This window comes from Orcinus orca, chromosome 21 (genome assembly GCF_937001465.1).
Source record: "Orcinus orca chromosome 21, mOrcOrc1.1, whole genome shotgun sequence".
Taxonomy (NCBI): domain Eukaryota; kingdom Metazoa; phylum Chordata; class Mammalia; order Artiodactyla; family Delphinidae; genus Orcinus; species Orcinus orca.
Window position 1 is genome coordinate 25,926,045 of NC_064579.1, and position 19,277 is coordinate 25,945,321.

Sequence of the window (19,277 nt, forward strand, 5' to 3'; positions counted from 1 at the left end):
TCTATAAAAAGTAATGGAAATGGAAATATATATAATATTTATATGGAAATATATATAAGAATGTATATCTATTATATATATAAAACAGATATATTTTATATATATTTATATATGTATATTCTTCATGGCCAAAGGTAAAATCCCTGACACTGTCGCAAATGATCACAAGTAACATATTCGTCCATCTTGCTATTATAACTATAAACTGCATAGTGTAAAGCTGCATAATACAGTAACACACAATCAACAAGAATGTTATTCATTTTGAGATTTCCAAAAGCAGATCTGTGCAGACAGGGGAAGTGGGTGGTATCTCACACACACACACACACACACACACACACACACACACACACACAAAACCACTCGGGGGGATCTCCAGAGGAAAGACTTCCCACACCCCTGGGGAAGAGCTCTGCCATAGGGAAGAGTCAGAGGCAACACAGTCCAGGTGTGCAGAGCTGGAGCAAGTTGTCTGATGCCTGGACCGGTTCACAGGAAAATCAGGTCTGACAGGGTGGAACATGCATACTCATGATGCTGTCTCACGTAGTCTTCAATAAACACCGTGGGTAAGGATGTGTGCATCACTAAGCTCTACAAGCTTGAGTGTCTGGGGATGAAACTGAAGGCCAGCCCATAATTTATGTTCTTCATTTCTAAACAGAAGCTCTGCTTCATAGAGAAGATTTGCCAGGTAAACTTCACATGCTAAATGGCCGTATTTTTAAGGTGTACAAGCTTTCAAATAGAAGGCCCACTTCAGTCATATCCTACCACCCCACGAAACACATGCCACCCAGACTGTTTAAAGAATTGCTATGCACGTCTTCCGGGTATGCAGCTGTGCTGAGCTCCACCTACCGTCACAGCTGGGCAATGCATGGCTCCACTGGTGGTTCCGCTCACAGACCAGGGGCTCGTCGTCACTCAGTGTATAGCCTGGATTGCAGCTGAAGGTCACTGTGGACTGGATGCCAAAGTGACTGCCGTGCCGATGCCCATTCACAGGGATCCCCGGGTCAAGGCAAGAGTCCGACTCCAGAGTCACACCTGGATGCACAGAAAAAACCATCAGACACGGACCTTCCTGGGTTACAGAAAAAAAATATTTGGGCCATAATACATACAAAATATTCCCAGACATCATCAGACCTGGAAAATCATGCAAGTGAATCGATAATCCATTCATGTGAAAACCAATACATTTTCAAGTACTGGGCCCTGTTTTTTTTGTAGAAAGATGTATATCATTACACTTAGCTACAGATGATAGCTAAGTAGTGCCAATCTTGAATAATTTGCTGACCTCCCTGAATTTTACCTTTTTTCATTTGAAAAGCAATGAACTGTACTAAATAAAGTCGAAGTTTTTCTGTTTTCTATCTCCACCCCTCCCCCTCCCCTTTCCTTTTATATTTGATATACCAAATAGATTTTGGCAGTCATACTTCAACTTTCATATATTTGCATACATCCACCCAAGCCCATACACATAATGCAAATTAAAACTACACTGGAGTTAATTTTCTAAAATTGCATTTCCACATTTCTTTTTTCTTTTAGATTTGTACTTAAGTCAGCCACTTTCAAGATGGCTACAATTAGCCTTTGCTAAAAGATGTTAAAAAGTAAAGTGCTATATAAAGTCAAGTAATGACGATCATGTCATTTCAAGAGTTTCTTTTCTCTGTCTCTAACATTTCTCTTTATTTTTAGAATAATATATATTTTAAAAGATGAGGAAAAATGGGAATAAGGGAAGAGAATATCATTGTGATGTTTAGGAATGCAAACAGATTAAAAAAAAGACTTGCTGTTGCTATACATAACTCTCCCAGTAAGATTCAAAACACTGCAATTATGACTTGAAGTATTAAGCAAGAATATTAAAGTATTACCAATATTCAGACTGTTTACTCCCCTAAAATGATATTTGGGATAATATTTCTGATCACTATATATGTTTTACCAAAGTTTGAGTGATGTATCTTATGAATATACCTTCCCTCATTAAGTCAAATAAATGAAGTACAACTAAGGGGTGAGTTTCTTTTTTTTTTTTTTTTTTTTCCTGCGGTACGCAGACCTCTCACTGTTGTGGCCTCTCCCGTTGCGGAGCACAGGCTCCGGACACGCAGGCTCAGTGGCCATGGCTCACAGGCCTAGCCACTCCACAGCATGTGGGATCTTCCCGAACCGGGGCACGCACCCGTGTCCCCTGCATCGGCAGGCGGAGGGGTGAGTTTCTTAAATAAGAAGTGATGTGATTTCTTCTTTAGTGCAGCAACATGTGATCCAATAGGACAGAAACACAAGTAGGATGGCTGAGCCACATTCAAAAATATTCAGTAAGAAATGTGATTTCCAAGACTAGTATAGCTCCTAGGAGATGACCTTTAAACTCTTGGGATTTGCTGAGTGGTGGGAGTGTCTGTTATTCACCGTGGGCCCCTGGGACCACACCTAATCGTTTATATTCAGCAGGTTGCTCAAGTGGGGTGCCTTGAGGCAACATGGTTTCATCTAACCTACAGGGACAGGGGCAGCTAAAGACTTAGTTCAACTATATGGGGCAATGATTCAATCCATGATGCTTATGTAATGAAATGTCGATAAAATCTCTGGACATAGAGGCTCAGATGAGCTTCCCAGGTTGGTAGTAAGCTGTGCATATGTCAGAAGTCATGGGTGGGAGGAGGTGACACTGTCCATGACTCAACGAGGACAAGACGCCTGGAAGCTCTGAGTTCGGACCAATCTCAGGGTCTCCCCTCTGTGCCTCTTCCTTCAGCTGGTTCTCATTTGTATCCTTTCCAGTGACAAATGTGACTGTGAGTATAGCAGCTTTCAGTGAAGCTCACTGAGTCCTTCTGTCGAATTATCAAACCTGAGAGTCATTTTGGGAACTCCTAGAACTTGCATCTGGTTTCAGAATTGGCAGAAAGAGCAAACTTTGCACCTTACAGGTTAACAGACAGCAGAAAAGACTATCATAGTGAAGTTTTCCAAGGAAAAAATAAATAAAACAATGAAAAGAGAAAGAGGCAAAGTGAATAAAAAATATAGCATCATTTTTCCCAAGAATTTTTTCTTAAAAATTAGTCATTCTAATACCGTAAAACTAACACACACCTATTACCTTAACAACAGGATATAACTGTCCTGACTTCTTGCAAAGTATGCCAACAAATGCATGCATGCCTTACACCCCTTCCTGAGCTGCAGATATACCAAAAGCAGCATGGCCATCGTTTGCCTCAAGATCCAACACCTACCCTGCTCCTCCCTCTCTGCGCACACACACACACACACACACACACACACACACACACACACACACACACACACACACACACACACACACATTCACCTTCTAAGGGAGTGTTTATGAGTTTTCACAACACGCCCAGAGCTTGTACACAGCAATGCCCTGAACACAGCGGGTACATAATAACAGGCTGATTGATTTTGTAGCCTCAAGATCAATAGCAGAATTTCCTAAAAAGAAGAATCTCTGACAAAGAAATGAATTGGTATCCAGGGTCCTGAAAAACCAGCCAACTAAATTATTCCATTTCATCAAATGACCTCCTGTGATCACTAGACGGTACAGTCACTGCACTGCAGTGAATAACAATAAAAGAAATTACTATTTTAGACAATGTGCGAATGCTGTATTAATTAGTGTCCATAATGAAATTCATAAATTGTAAGGAAATACAAAATGTGTAGGGAAAATAGAGAAACATATCAGAGGAAACCAAAGCATACAAATTTAAATTTAGAATTCTTTACATGTAAAACTGAACTAATAACTAAGTAAAATCATTAAAGTCATAACCGCTTGTTCATACCAACTACACGCCATTATTTATTCATTCATTTATTTTTACAATATAATGGGTGCAAATATTGAGTTTGGAAACGAGCAGATATTGTGATCCTTGGCCCTCCCATTTATTAGACAGGAAAGTCCCCGTGGGGATGACTCCTGAGTGTGGACTTGCCGTAGACTGGACTACTAGTTCACCTGGAACCTGCCATGTACAGGAATTCCAAAACAAGACGATGCTGGGGAAGAATGAGTGAAACAGCAAAGGAGGTGATGTGACTCAGGGGATGGGAACTTTAAATAAACTTACATCCAGGGGTGAGGACAGGCGGACAGGTTGCTCTGAAGGAAAAGTAAACAATGTGCTTCGGAGTTTCGCTCAGAGCGTGTTTGCCCTTCTGGTCTCCAGCCCAGACAACACAAAGGAACATTTGGGTCAGTGGATCCTATTGGAGCTGTGAATATATTTACACTCTGTACCAACTGTTTCTTTCTTGAAACTTAACGCAGCTCTGAATTTTTTGACATACACAATATAAATATACTTCCTTTCATTTGGCTTTTGTCAAATAAGTGACTGAACAAATTTGCTGCTCGCTGAATGAAGGAAGACGGCTGCTGTGAAACTGTCCATGTCAGATCACATTTACACGTTTGATGTCAGTAAAGTGCCGCTCAGCTCTCTGTTTCCTCAAAGTCCGAGTCCAAGGAAGAGAACGTGTAGTCTCTGGGTATCTTTTACCTGCCACGCTTTAGTGCAGGCACTTTTCACAGCCTGCTGAAGGCTTTGAAATAGTGGTTACACTCCCTACTTTACAGATGAAGAAACTAGCTAAGAAATTAAGTAAATTTGTCAAGTTAATTATTGACTGAAACTCCAACCTAAGTCCTTGACTGTTTTTCTCTCTTCCTCTGTCTCCTGTGTGTGTATGTGCATGTGTGTGTCTGTGTGTGTGTGTGCTGTATCTAATTTGCAGTTGTATTGCATTTATTACCATTACATCTTGACCAGTCTCCCTTTCTGGTTATAAGAAAGGTCACTGAATCAAAGAAAACTAATCTACACACAACACCACAAAACACACACTGCTTATCACAAATTTTTTTAAAAATTGCACAGTATATGAATTGCATAGTAGGATATATATATTTACATTTAGTAAATCTTGCTTCTTTCTAGAAACATTATTAAAAAGCATTTCTAAGAAGTGTGCTAAAATTAAATGGAAAATCTCCATATACTTGAGATATCCATTTATTTTTCATTTTTTAGCATTTTATTTTTCAATTCCCTATACAATTATGATGATTTTAAAGTGTGGTTCAAAGTTGTCTCTACAAACAAACAGAACAAATGATTATTCTGGGGGATAATGCAATTACTATTATATGAATAAACTGTGCCACATTCCTTATAAGGAATAAAGTAATGAAAGCACAGACTGTAAACGGACATTATATTTACGAGAGCAACGATTCCTAAAACTTAGTACAAGAGTAGAACTACAACCCTGGGTATGCTTTTAGGAATAAACCTTGAAAAACTGGCTCAACCCTTCTGCCCTACAGTTCAGAAAGAGCTGAAATGAATGTTGTTTACAGCGGCTCACATTATTTTATGGAACCACTACAAAAATAAGTGAAACTTGAGCAGAGTGTGGTCACCCCTGCAAGGCTCTCTGTCTGCAGAGTAGATTGCCATGTGCCCACCTGGGCATGAGGTGGGGTCATTAACATTTTTTTAAAGCAAGAAAGGTTTAAAGTGTCAGCCATTCTTGATGAAAGACAAAAGGGAGATGGGCTATTTTATGATTTTTAAATGGCATAAAAATTTGATGTAAACCATTCTTAGGTCATGGGCAACCCACTCTTTAAAAACGTGTCAGATGAGCAGGTGTAATTATTTTTCTAGTGTCTGTATATTGGGTTCTGAACACATTTCCTCAAAGGGTACTAGAAATGGTCAAAATGACAAAGGGGTTGGTAAGGTGTGTCGTTCCCATGTTTTTCTCCTCTCTCTCTCTCTCTGTCTCTCTCTGTGCTTCTCTACTGGTCCTTTACTCTTCCATTACCTCTGTTGTCCCTCTGCACCTACCTGCAGGTCCCCTCCACCTGGAGCCCGTGCGGCAGGCAGCACCTGCCATGGCCTGCCTGGGCTGCCTCAGACACCCACTGCCACCTACACGCCACCGCCCTCAGGATCACCTTGAGGACTCACTCAAAGGTCCAGAATTCTGACGTGCTCAACTTTCATACCTGGAATTCGAGCTTAGGAATCTCCATTTCACTAGGACCCCCAGGTGAAGACTAGCGCACAGCAGTGTTTGAGAAAAACTGCTCCTTCGGCAGGCTTCGTACCCAGGACGTGGGTGTGAGTTGGGCACGGGGCTCCCGTAAAGTGTCTGCCCCAGCAGCGGCAGGCACGCCCTAGGACGCCGGGCTGGCAGCCTGGGCCCTGGTCAGCTGCAAAGCCCGCAGGTGCCTGTGGCAACAGCCCCGACAGCCACTGCGCTGAAGGAGAGGCCTTTCCTGGCTCTGCTTCCCATTAAAGTGCCAGGTCCTGCATCGCACTGGCTTCTGCTCACTTCCCGTTTCTCCTCGAAATCTTCACCAGAGATAAGTAAATTGAGGTGATAACAAGTCAAGCTTCAGTGTGACTTCCTTCCTGGTGATCGTTCCCCAATATCCTGTCAACGCTCTCACCCACAGACTGCATCAGAAATGTCTGGGGCCTGGGTCTTCTGGAAGGGTCACCGGGTGTCCACAAATGAGAGTGGATGAATGTCCAGAACAAGGTCCCCTCTAAGGCAGAGCTGTGGACAGTCTGATGCTGTAGGAACCTTGCCCATCTTGTCCTCTGCCCTCATCCAGAACTACAGAGCCAGCCTCAGCTTTTCCAGGAAAGAAGGAGGGAGAAGAATTCCAGGCTCCAAGGGATCAGACATTTAAGACACTCACACAGTTATCCTCCAAACACACCAGCTGGGGGTTTGTTTTTGCCTCCTTTTACTGATGAAAAGAAGGGAAAATGGCAAAAAGCACTGTCCTCTGAGGATCACTGGGTTATACCATGTCTTACTCAGACTCATGTCCATTTTCAAATATAGGATAAATAAAAAGAACCCTGAAACATAATGCAGTCAGTCTTTTCAGCTTATAATGATTATTGTTAGAATTATCTACTCAATAAATTTATATTATATTATATTATATTATATTATATTATATAATGCTGACAATCTAAATAGGAACTTGTGACTGACTTTCCCTGATTTTCCAGAAATCATGAATAAGAACAACCCACTTATATAAATGAGGCAGAGAAGCAAATGACATTAGTTTCTACTACCTACATATGGGCTTTAGAACTTGTTTCTTCAAAAGGGACTAGAAATAGGCAAAATAATCTATGGTATGCAAATAAGAGAGAGAGAACATAGAATACTCTGTTCTAGTGTTTGTTAGCACCTAAAACTATCTATTCTCTTAAGTTTCACCCAACTCTGTATCCAAAGGCCAACCTATTGTATGTAGCTTTAAGAAAAATGTGCAGGATGGGGTGGAGAGAATACATCTTAGCAGATCAATGCTGAGGAGTTGTACAAATTCAGATGACTGTAATGTGTACACATCTTCACTCCAAAGAGAAGTGATAACTTAAAGGAATGTTAAGAAAGGAATGAAATACAGAAGTTTCTGCTTCTTAAAATGTATGAGTTTAAAAATATGTAACTTTGAAATAAATGATGTATATATACGAAGCATAATAACTTTGAATTAAATCTGAAATTAATCTTTAAATCATTAATAATCAATTTTCTTGTTATCAGAATACAAGTCTAATATAATTCCATTTTTAATCAAAAAGTACACATAACCTTATATGTGTATTTGCATATATATGTTTGCATAGAATTATATGGATAAGCATGTAAAAAAGAGAAATATACACAACAGGTTATTAATTTTAGTTGTTGGATAGGGTTTGGGTAAGATTAACATGAGTAGCAGCGGGCAATGCGGGGAAAGGAAGGAAAGAAAAAGAAAAAAAGATGAAAAATTCAGCATGTTAGATATGGCCCCATTCATGCATTTATAAGATTATATGTATTTTTACAACAACATTAAAATTTTGTTTAGTTTATTTTAGGAAAGATTCTGAAAAAGAACCACCTTAAAAATCCTAAAAAAATAAAGGATTTATTCCTTCAGATTCCATATTGAGCTACTCTGATGCATCTTCTTTCATTCCACTCTGGAAGCGAAGAATTTTCAGTGAACGGAAGAATTACTGTTTTTTAAATTGACTAGCATTAGAAATGCATTCCCAGGCTGAACTGCACTCTACTCCATTCCAGAAGCACCCTTGCATAAATATTACTATCAAATGATATAATCCCTCGATCTCCTAATTTCAGAAGCTAAAGCTAAGAGCCAAATTTGGAAGGATGGGAACAAAAATGGGAAGGAATTGGAATTGCTTTGCAAAATACACTGCATTATGATATTTCAGCAATTGTGTTTAAATATGTCTAATAATTGTTCTTAAACATTTTTAACAGTTGTTAATAATAACAACAGGTATTTGTCATTTAGTAAAAGTTCAAACGAGTTTTAATTCCTTCTCTCTTAGTTACAGTCTCTCTGCTGACTGAAACAGGCACATGTATACTCACAAATAAGTACCACAACTGCCCTAACCATTTTTCTAACAAAATATATTGCTCAGGAGATATAATTTTAGTGACATGCCCTGTAGCTCTTTTGGCCAACAGGTATATTTTCTAATAGTAGAAATTTATTATTACATCGTGCAGTAAATGAACACGTTTCACTGTTTTAATTAGTTTATTATTTTACTTTATAATAAACGAATATGTCTTCTTTTTGAGTCGTAAAGTAAAAATCCCCAAGGCTCTCTGTCCTCAATAAGAGAAAGTCTTGACGATGGCACAGTGCAGTGTGCACAGAGGCGGGAAGAACTGCTGTTTTTTACATTGACTAGCATTAGAAATGCATTCCCAGCACATCTCCTGCTACGTGACACAATGAGACCATGTGTGTGGAACTCAACCCGACAATCGGGCACAGCCCTGGCAAGGGAGGACCACTTACTCTCGTAGCGGATGAGGAAGCCCACGCTGGACCGGCTATTGTCTGTGGTGAAGAGGAGGTACATGAAGTTCCCTGTGCTGATGAGGAACTGAGGCGCCTGTGTGCCGTGGTACTCCCCGATCAGCGGGGACGAGCTGGCTGGCCCGTCTCTGACCTCCAGGGTGTCATAATTAACTTCTGTCTGGAATCTGTGGGCAAGCGTATCCAGTCAGAAGAGAGATGCAGAGATGCATTAACGTATAGACATCCTGTAATATCATTCACTTACTAAAAACCCACGTACAGCAAGGGACATAAAATAGATACAGAGACACGTACATATGTTTTGAAGACTTGAGCACGTGTAGTATTTGAGGACAGTACTTATTTCTGGGGGGAGGACTCACCCCCACATCCCTCCCTCTGACTCAATACTCCATCCAGTAGCATCACAGACAGAAACGGGGGTAGTGACTCAGCTCTAAAATAAAAATACTGTGAGCCAGTAGATAGAGAAGCGCCAGTTAGTGTAAGTCAATCACGGCACATTTTCAAACTGTTTTTCATGATCCCAAGTGTAACATGATTATGGATTTCTTAAAATGAGCATATTGAAGTGACATGATCTCCTAAAGGAAAAGGGTAAATCAAAATACATGACAATACTTTAAATACCTTTCCTAAAACAAAAAATTCTGTGCCTTTTCAAGCTCCATTAACTCTTGTGTGACAGTGGGAGAGCACTGGGCACATTACTGCTTCAGAAACCAAATACTACTTCAATGATCTGAAAAGGTTAGAACAGCTTCCAAAAAGTGCTTAACTTTTCTTCCAAGAAGGACTTATGCTTCCAGATCATCTGGTCTGACATTATATTTATATACAGTTGCAGCTACTTGGGTGCTCTTTGATGAAATGGAGGTACCATTCCAGGCACTGAGATAACTTTGTAAATAGGCCTATCTCGTCCTCAAAGAGCTAACCCAGTTTCCAAGTGTCTGACGTGGCTCTCAGGCAGCAGCTCAACTGACTGGAGCCTCTGATCCATCAGTGACTCTCAGACAGAGAATTCCAGGGTAGCCTGTGCTGTGGGTCTCCAGGGTCTGCAACGTATGCTGCTGATGGGGAGGAAGAGGAAGGGACAGAGTGGCTGTCTGAGATTCCCGGCACAGAGCAATGAAAAAAGATGCTGAAATCAAAGGGCCCTGCCCTGTTTATCATTAAATCACATACTCCTCTTAGTGCAAATGCACAACAATGATATATTCTTGCAACTAACTTAGAATGGTCCCTGACCCTCTATCTTCCATAAAGGGGAATTCAAACAACTGGTGTAGCGTGTGGCTAGGTCAGAATACAGCCACAGGCTGGACATTTGGGGTGGGATAGGGCAGCTTTGTCTTTTACTCTTAAAAATGTTCTCTAAAGATGCTATGACTTCACAGTTATCTCAGTGCACATTCAAGAAGTCTAGATAAGCATGGAATAAATCTCATTTGAAGTATCTGCACTGAAGTTTTCACATCTTTCATCTTTAGAGACAGCCAGGACTGACAGAGGGCATGCCTCAAGAGCTGGACGATTTCCAGGGTAACCTCAGAAAGAAAATATATAAATGCTTTTCATCATCTGGCAACCTAGCACACAATGTGTAACAATAACATCAGTATGGAATTTAAAATTTGTTTGTGCAAACACATCCTTTATTAGGATGTCAGCTCAAGGTATAAACCAATACACTATTGAAGGGTGGTGTACTATGTCCAGGGTAATCATCACTAGTGTCTGAAAATATCAGAAATGTTGGTACTTACAAATGGAATTTAGCAAATACCACAGTTCAATAGTATTGAAAAGACAAGATTGAGAAAAATTGAGTATTTTTGTTCAGGCAACTGAAAATGGAATGCTAATAACTTCTGCCAAACCAGAATGTAAAATCACTATTTTTACTAAATGATTTAAATTTGTTGTGCTGCTGGAAATCAGGATGTGTTTCTTCTTTTTTCCCTCTCAATACTAGAAAGTATAAAAATTAATAAGAAACCAAACAATTTACTTAATATTTATAAAGGTTTTTTTTCCCAGTGACTAAGATTATATGCAAGAATCCATTCTCCAATATAATGAACACATAAAGCAATTTTTTCTTTTCTTCTGAGAGATTATCCTACTGGAGTTATAATTATCCTATCAGATATAATAATATCAATAATAACTTCAAATACAAATAATCACTAAGTGATAACATAATTCCTGCTAAAAACCTTTCCTGTATGGATGTTGTCATTGAGAATTAGAAAATTAGTTAAAAAATAATATAATAATGTACATCTGTCTTGAGACATTATAGTATTCTGAATACTAGAACCCCAAACTCAGTCTAGTTAAGAAGGTCATTGTTAGAGAAAGCCCAATTTGCTCATGTATTAATTAACCTTGAAACACTAAACAAAGATGCTTCCTTGGAGTTTAAAGCATGTGGGTCCCTTCCAAAGTACTTTTGGTTCTTAATCTTCAAACTGATTGTTGAGACAATCTGGACAATATTTGATCATGGAGAATTCAAATAGCATGCTTCTTTTTTCTTAGATTATCAAATACATTATCAAACAGCTAAGCCAAATACCATTGCAGTGACGGAACCACTCGTAGCTAATTAACAGGTAATGAATCTGCTGTACACAGGCTGTTGCCAGCTCTGCAACCCCAAACCGCCCTTCAGTCCCCAGAGCCATCCCCAGATTGGGAGAACTCTTTTCCTGTGCTTTCTAGAATACGTAAGGGATCAAAAGGCTCTATTTGCAATCAAACACCAAGCAGAATTTATTCTAGCCTCAGGTCCAAAATCCAGAGGTGGACTCAAGGGCCGGCGACTGTGAGTTCTGGGAATGCTTGTCTGGGCCACCATGCCCTCAACCATGTCTGCAGAGGGGCTGTAGCCGTGGGCTTAGAAGATAAAATTCCAGAAGAACAGAATTCATCAAGCAAGCGCCTATTTCCTTTTAAGTGAACTCCTTTGGGGGAACCAATGAAAAACTGTCATCTTTCTAAGATTTAAGATCATTTAAATAAAAACATTGGGCATGCATGGGTCATCAGGTCCAAATTAAGGAAAACAAAGTTTTTTCTTACCTATCAAAAGTTATTTTGATAGAGTGTCCTGGTTTTGCTTCAATTATCCATTCACAATTTAAGGAATCTTTGTAATACCCTGGCCATCCCGGGGGCAAAATGACTCCACTTGAAGCTGTCAGATGTCCACCACAAGGGGCTGAAAGATGATGCAGGGTATAAACAGGTCAAATTATGTATATGGACCATGGCAGCACCTCAGTTACTTCAGGAATTCGCTTCTGTGTTCATGGACTTAATGGTTTCTAGTGTTCAAGCAAAAGTTATTCCCAAGTAAATTAACAATATTGAAAGCAGAGCACATATATTCCACACCTGGGCATTTATCATCAACCTGCAGCAAAGTTCCTCCCATCTAATAATGGTAATAATGGCACAGTCTAAGTGAGTGGTGTCTGCCAGACGACTTCCAGGAATTATCACGTTCAATCATCACAACGAAGTCACGAGGTGCGAATTCCACTGATACCCACATTTTACATGTATTCAGATGTCAACAAACGTCTATTGATACACAAACTTAAAATTACCTCACATCTAAAATTAAACTACTCTGTGGTGTGTGATTGTGGGTATGTTTTAAAATATGTGTACGTGTTTATTCACTTTGGGCTGTGTTCATTTTATTAAAATAATTTGCCACATACATCTTACTAAATTGCTGGTGATTGTTAGAAAACAAAAAAATAAATAAATAAAATTCGATAAACGTGAACGAGTGTGCATCAATCCTTTTGAAGTGTTGGGTAACAGTCATCCATAATTATATAGACAAAAGGGAGTTTGAGGAAAGTATGTGCCTGGCGCTCAGTAAAAGTGAGTACGCATTTCTGTAAAATCTACAGAAAATTTAAAATAATAATATATTTAACATGTTTCTGCCTAGCCACATACATTTTTCAGATTTTATTTATTTTTTTCTCAAAGTTCTTTGCCATCTTTGTAATCACTTTTGTGAATCTACAGATATCAAATAAAACATGAAAATGTTCCTAGTTAAAAAAATATTTTTGGAAAAATATCCTTTTATGGAAAAAATAGAAATATGCATTAAAATGCTGGAAAAATTTATAAAATTTTACACAAATTTTGATGTTAGAAAAAAACTGACACAGAGGAATCTATAGAAATAATTATAGTAGCTTCATTTGTAATAGAAAAAAAGAAACGAAAAAAGAAAAGTAAAAAATTTATGAAAAGAACATGACTACATATTTAGAATGTCACACATACGTTTGAAGTGATATTTTGAAATGTTGTTAAAATGATAAAATCTTTGCAATTGAATTTTTTTTTTTGGCAGTATGAGGGCCTCTCACTGCTGTGGCCTCTCCCGTTGCGGAGCACAGGCTCCGGACGCGCAGGCTCAGCCGCCATGGCTCACGGGCCCAGCTGCTCCGCGGCATGTGGGATCTTCCCGGACCAGGGCTCGAACCCGTGTCCCCTGCATTGGCAGGCGGATTCTTAACCACTGAGCCACCAGGGAAGCCCTAAAATAAGTCCTTCTTGAATATACATTTTGTCTATAGCTTTATTTTTAATGCAATTATCTGGCTTGGGTATATCACACTGAAACTGGCTTTATAAAATGTGATATAGGAGTTAGTGCCTCTTTTCCATTATCTGGGACCATGTTCCCAATGCTAAAATTCTCTGAACTTGAAAGACAACTTCCTTGTGCATGCCTCTGGTGCCTGTGTCTTTTTCAGTCTTTAATCTTCTTTCTAATTTCTTTTTATGGTACTTTGTTTATTCACATTTTGTACTTTTTATTGCATCACTTTGGGTAATTTATATTTTGCTAGGAAATCACCAATTTTCTTTGAACTTTAAAATTTGTTGCCATAGAGATGTGTTCTTGTACCGTAATTTTTCCCTCAAGATAACTTGTGTTTTTTAATGACACTGATCTATGCTGAAGCATAGAGGCAGGTTAAATGTAGAACAAATAAAGAGAGAAAAATCTTTCCCTTAGTAATTGATTTTCTAAGTACAAGTAAACTTCAACAATCTAATTCACCATTAACCAGTCCTTGTGCTAAGGGTTTGTTTTGCTGTTAACAACCCATAGCTGTGGTTTGCCTTGAAATTCATCTGAAGGTCTCTTCCAAACAGTGAGAGAACTGCCTGCTCCCATTTAATGTGGTACTTTCTCCTTTTGTCTGACTCTATGGGAACCCTCACCTGCCACCTCCCGGTGCCCTTTCTTTCCCCAACTGCACGGAGAAACCTACCTGCCCTGCAGCTTACACCTATCTGCACACAGCCCACTGCAGGTAAGCACACCAGTGGCAGCGAAAACCGTGGCAGACAGAACAGAGACTAGACAGTATTGCTTGTTTTGAGCTTCTTTCTTGTAAAATTATTCACACTTCAAAGTCAGAAGCGAAACGCTTGGCTGAAGCAGTATCTGCAAACATATTTATTCCTGCCCTGTTATCAGTACCATTTATCTGAGAACCCTGATTGTATTGTTTACTTATTTATAAAGGATAATAACCTAGCCATTTATTAACATTGATAAAATGTAAAATATACAGAAGCATACATTTAGAATGTGATCAAAATAAATTAAAAAAGGAAAGTCCTACTGCTGTGCTCTTGCCCTTCAATTTAGCAAGGTTCCACTCCCGGGTGGTGCCCACAGTCCAGCAAATCATTTTTAACAATTTATGAAACTGTGGAAATGAGAAACATCGTTCTGTAAATTTAGCAGCATCAGCCAATGATGATTTAAAATAATGCTGATCCTTGAACTAATGAGGAATAACTTTGGAGGTAGAGCTGAGGGCAGAACAAGGAGGTGAGGCAGAGCCCCACTGCCCGTGTGGGTTAGCAAGCAGGGAAGGAGGAGGGAGGGATGAATAGGTGGAGCACAGGGGATTTTAGGGCCGTGAAAACACCCAGTGTGACACTGTAATGGTGGATACATGTCACGTACATTTGCCCAAGCCCAAAGAACGGCCAATCCCAAGAGGGAGCCCTAATGGAAACTGCGGACTCAGGGTAATGGTGACGTGTCACCATATGTCTATCGGTTGTAACAAGCGTACCATCTGGCGTGGGATGTTTGATAATGGGGGCAGCTGTGCATATATGGGGGGCGGGGGTGTGTGGGAAATCTCTGTATCTTCCACTCAATTTTGTTGTAAACCTAAAACTGCTCTAAAAAATGTCTACTTTTTAAAAAGTATCTGTATTTCTTCGGCACTTACTAGAGATACTTTTTAAAAAGGCCTTTCTTAGCTCATTACACTTGGACCATTCTGATAGGGAGGGTATGAGTTTACATTCTAAGTAAATTTTTTTTTTTACCTGAGTAAACATCAAAGGTAATATCCTCCTTAATTTTTTCCCTTTTGGTTTTCTTACATACGTAACCAGAGTGGAAATGTCAAGAAGAAAATTAGTTAGGCAGTATTTATGTCAGCTACACTAAGGGCAACAAAATAGTTAACTAAAAACTACATTGTTGTTATAGGTTGAACTAAGCACTCCCCCACGACATTCTGGATTCCTAATCCCAGCACCTCAGAATGTGACCTTATTTGGAAATAAGGGTACTGCAGACATAATTAGTTAAGATGAGATCATTAGACTGGGCTCTAGTCCAATATGACTGGTGTCCTTAGAAAGAGGGGAAATTTGGACACAGACACATTCTCACATGAAGAAAACAGGGATGATGATTCTATAAGCCAAGAAACTCTGAAGACTGCCAGCAAACCCACCAGAAGCTGGGAGAGGGGCCTGGAACACAGCTCTCCCTTACAGCCTCAGAAGGAACCAGTCCTTCCGACACCTCGATCTTGGACTTCCGGCCTCTAGAGCTGGGATAGAATAAATTTCTGTTGTTAAAGCCACCAGTTTGTGGTACTTGGTACGGCAGCCCTAGGAAACCAATACTGTTGATTGTTTGTTTGCTTGTCTGTTTTTTAAATTAGATGTACCATTTCAAAGGAAAATAACTGGCAAACAATAGAGGACCCGCACCTTCACAGCGGGGGACGGTGGAGCTCCAGACTACATTCCCATCCTGCAGGATGCAGGTGATGGACTCCGACCCCTGGGTTTTGACAAAGCCATCATCACAGTGGAAAGAGACCGAACTCCCAAGCAGGAACCTGTCACCAAAACGCCGTCCATTTATGGGAATGCCTGGATCGTGGCACTCGTTTTGACCAAATGCTGAAAAGAAAAAGAAAAAAGACTAGAATAAAAAATACTTCAATGTTAATTATGAGTATTAAAACAGAAGAAAACAAAACCACTTATAAAGCAATTTATTTTCCCAAATTTCAGTTTATCTTCATAGATAAATAAACATATTCAATAAACAGAATATTGATGACTAGAGAGACAGAGAGAAAGAGATGTATAGAGAGATATCACTATCATCTACACAGCATTTCACAGTTTGAAAGCACTTTTTCACTAAGAAAAGCAGAGATGAGATACGTAGGTGATAAAAAAGGTTTTCGGTTCTGACATATCTAGATTAGCATCCTGGGTCTTGTGTTTACTACCTGTCCCTGGGCAGATTACTCTCGTGATCTGAGCCTAGTTATCTTTATTTACAGAATGAGGAATATGAAGCTTCTATTCCAGAGTTCCAGCAATGTTAAATGAAATAATTCCTGTCAAATCATAAGCACAGCACCTAAGAGAAGTAGGCAGTCAGTAAATTATAACTTATAACTCCTATTTAACATTATTATCTTACTTTATTCCCTCAACAATGCAATTTAAGCAGATGTTCTTAAATATAATCTCTAATGCAAATGAGAAATCTGAGGCAAAGAAAAGTTAGCCATCTTATCCAAATTAACTAAGTATATCCAAGTGCAGGTGTTCTAATCCATGGCTCCTGACCCCAAACGCCTCAGTCCTTTTTACTATTCTATTTTGTTGCATGGAGGACACATGGGTGGATGGGTGGATGGATGGATGGATGGATGGAAAACCAGAGAGAGAGAAGACCTGTGATCCAGTCCTCACTATAGGGGTGAGCAGGACACTAACCTAGACGGAGTGAGGTATTTTCTAGGTTCTCAGGATAATGCTATATAATTTTACAAACTGTAATTATGAAACCCCTGGAGTATCAGCCTTGACATTGGGCTTCACACACGTGAGAACCAGGGGAGAAGTGGACATGGGGCAGGTGCGGGCGCACTTACTGGTGTAGGTGATGTTGAAGCCTCTGCCGGTGGTAGAGTGATCCGACTGGAACTCTAGGCGAACGACGTGCCCACTGCTGGCCAGCTGGGAGGGCACCTCGTTGCCAGAGAAAGTGCCCAGCACGGTTATATCCGAAATCCCGTCATCTTTGACTGCAAGGAAGTCAAACTGAGGCTCCACATCGAAGTCATTAAAGATGAGGTGAATTCTGCTGCCAGGCTCAGAGATGATCAACCAGACGCAGTTCATGTTGTTACCATACTCCTCTGGATAATTTGGTGAGAGGATAATTCCTGATGATGCCGTAAAGTTGAAGAAACAGGAAACTGTGAAGACACAGATAAATTTTCAAACAATTTTGCCCATATCCAAAGGACTGGCTACATGCGAAGGACTTGGGGAAAATCCATACCTACAGTTACCTAGGATCGTCCAACTGTTTTTAAATGGGTGATCCTGGACCATAACATTTTCTCTTTCCCAAGTTGTCAATAGAATACGTTCAATATATAGAACAACTAGAGCCTATACATAATAAAGTGCAAGCTTGATTCAAAAATGATCCTATCAAGTTGACTGAAATTTGTGGCAAATATTAAAATTTCTAGTTGCAACTTTCTGCCTTCAGAAGAGCAAATATTAATATGAAAAAGTATGCCTGTGTCATAAGAACAATTTCCAGAAAACAGTATTGGTTCTAGTCAGTTTTCTACGATAACTTTTCATTTTAAATTTTGTGTTTGCCTTTAAAGTGCATTTTTTCAAGTTAATTTTTAAATTATTTATAGGGTAACAATGATTAAATAATAACTTGGAAAATCAGACCGCGTCCTGGGTGGATAATATAAAAATCTGTTGGAATACTTAATGTGTACTCAAAAGTCAGTAATATATATTCACATATATACATTATATATGTGAATATATATATATAAAGCATTTATATATATGTATATATTACACATATATGAATACATATTCTTCAGTTTTTGGAGGGAACATCTATTGGACTTATTTCTAGGGTGTGGATATGCTTACTATTCCACATAATTTCATATGTGTTCCCAGTCATTGCTATATTTAGTTACAAAACAATCCTGCTTTTCAATTGGCTATTACGTCCTTCTTTTCTACTTGTTAAAACACTTATGAGGAAGCAGGCAGTTCTTCCATTGAAATGCAAAGTGACAGCATGGCCCATGCTCACAACTTGTCTTAAGTGTCACAGGACATTATTGGGTTGTAAAGACCCCGGGCTCTACTGATGGCTCAAACAGTCTGGCATCAGCCCTTCTGGATGGAAGTGATGCTCTGTTAGGATCTTTCTAGTGGAAAGCTCTCAGTGAGTTAATCTATCTAGTAGTAAGAACATCACTGATTGGTTTTAAGTAAGTGAAGAAAGCATGAGAGCTAGTGTCTGAGAAGCCCTGGCTGTTTCTGGTCAATGTCATGCTCCCAAGCGATGCTGAGAGCTGCCCGCCCTCAGCACCCGCCCTGCTTCTCTCCCCCTCTCAAGGCAGCCTCGGAATAGACCCAGGACCAGGCTCAGTACTCACATACACAGCTGGGCTTGTTGCCAGACCACTGGTTGTTCTGCTGACATGTGATAACTCTCTCCCCCACCAGCTCGAAGGCTGCCTGGCATTCGAAGGTGAGCGAGTCTCCGTGGAGAAAACTGCTGCCTGTCCGCTTCCCATAGGCAGGGATACCTGGGTCCCCACATCCTCCCTTCTCAATTTCTGAAAATGGGAAAGACAAATGAACCATTAAAAAGGTACACAATTAACATTTTTTAACAATTTTGAAAATGAACAGTGGTTTATTTTTGCATTGTTTCTGTAAACAGTTTCAAAAGGATACTCAATTCATCTAACATTTATTTACAAAAGCGAGAAAAATGTGTACTTTAAATTTAAGAGAAAGGTATTTAACTTACTGTCTTTTAAGGGATACACAAGGCTACACAGATGTGTTGACAATGCAAATGTTACAATTAATAGACGTTTCTTCCTGGTCTACACCCTTCCTGCAT

The 19,277-nt window shown here is 39.6% G+C and overlaps 1 protein-coding gene across 2 annotated transcripts in view; it reads right to left on the minus strand.

Moving 5' to 3' along the window:
- The window catches only part of CSMD1 (CUB and Sushi multiple domains 1), a 1,746,885-nt gene that overhangs the window by 311,323 nt on the left and 1,416,285 nt on the right, over nucleotides 1–19,277 (minus strand). For both annotated transcript variants that reach the window (XM_049704254.1, XM_049704253.1), the window contains exons 13-18: nucleotides 18,802–18,984; nucleotides 17,245–17,571; nucleotides 16,058–16,252; nucleotides 12,065–12,203; nucleotides 8,951–9,138; nucleotides 865–1,053 (exon numbers count right to left, since the gene is read on the minus strand). In XM_049704254.1, the coding sequence (XP_049560211.1) occupies nucleotides 865–1,053; nucleotides 8,951–9,138; nucleotides 12,065–12,203; nucleotides 16,058–16,252; nucleotides 17,245–17,571; nucleotides 18,802–18,984 (1,221 nt within the window). The remainder of the gene's footprint in view (nucleotides 1–864; nucleotides 1,054–8,950; nucleotides 9,139–12,064; nucleotides 12,204–16,057; nucleotides 16,253–17,244; nucleotides 17,572–18,801; nucleotides 18,985–19,277) is intronic.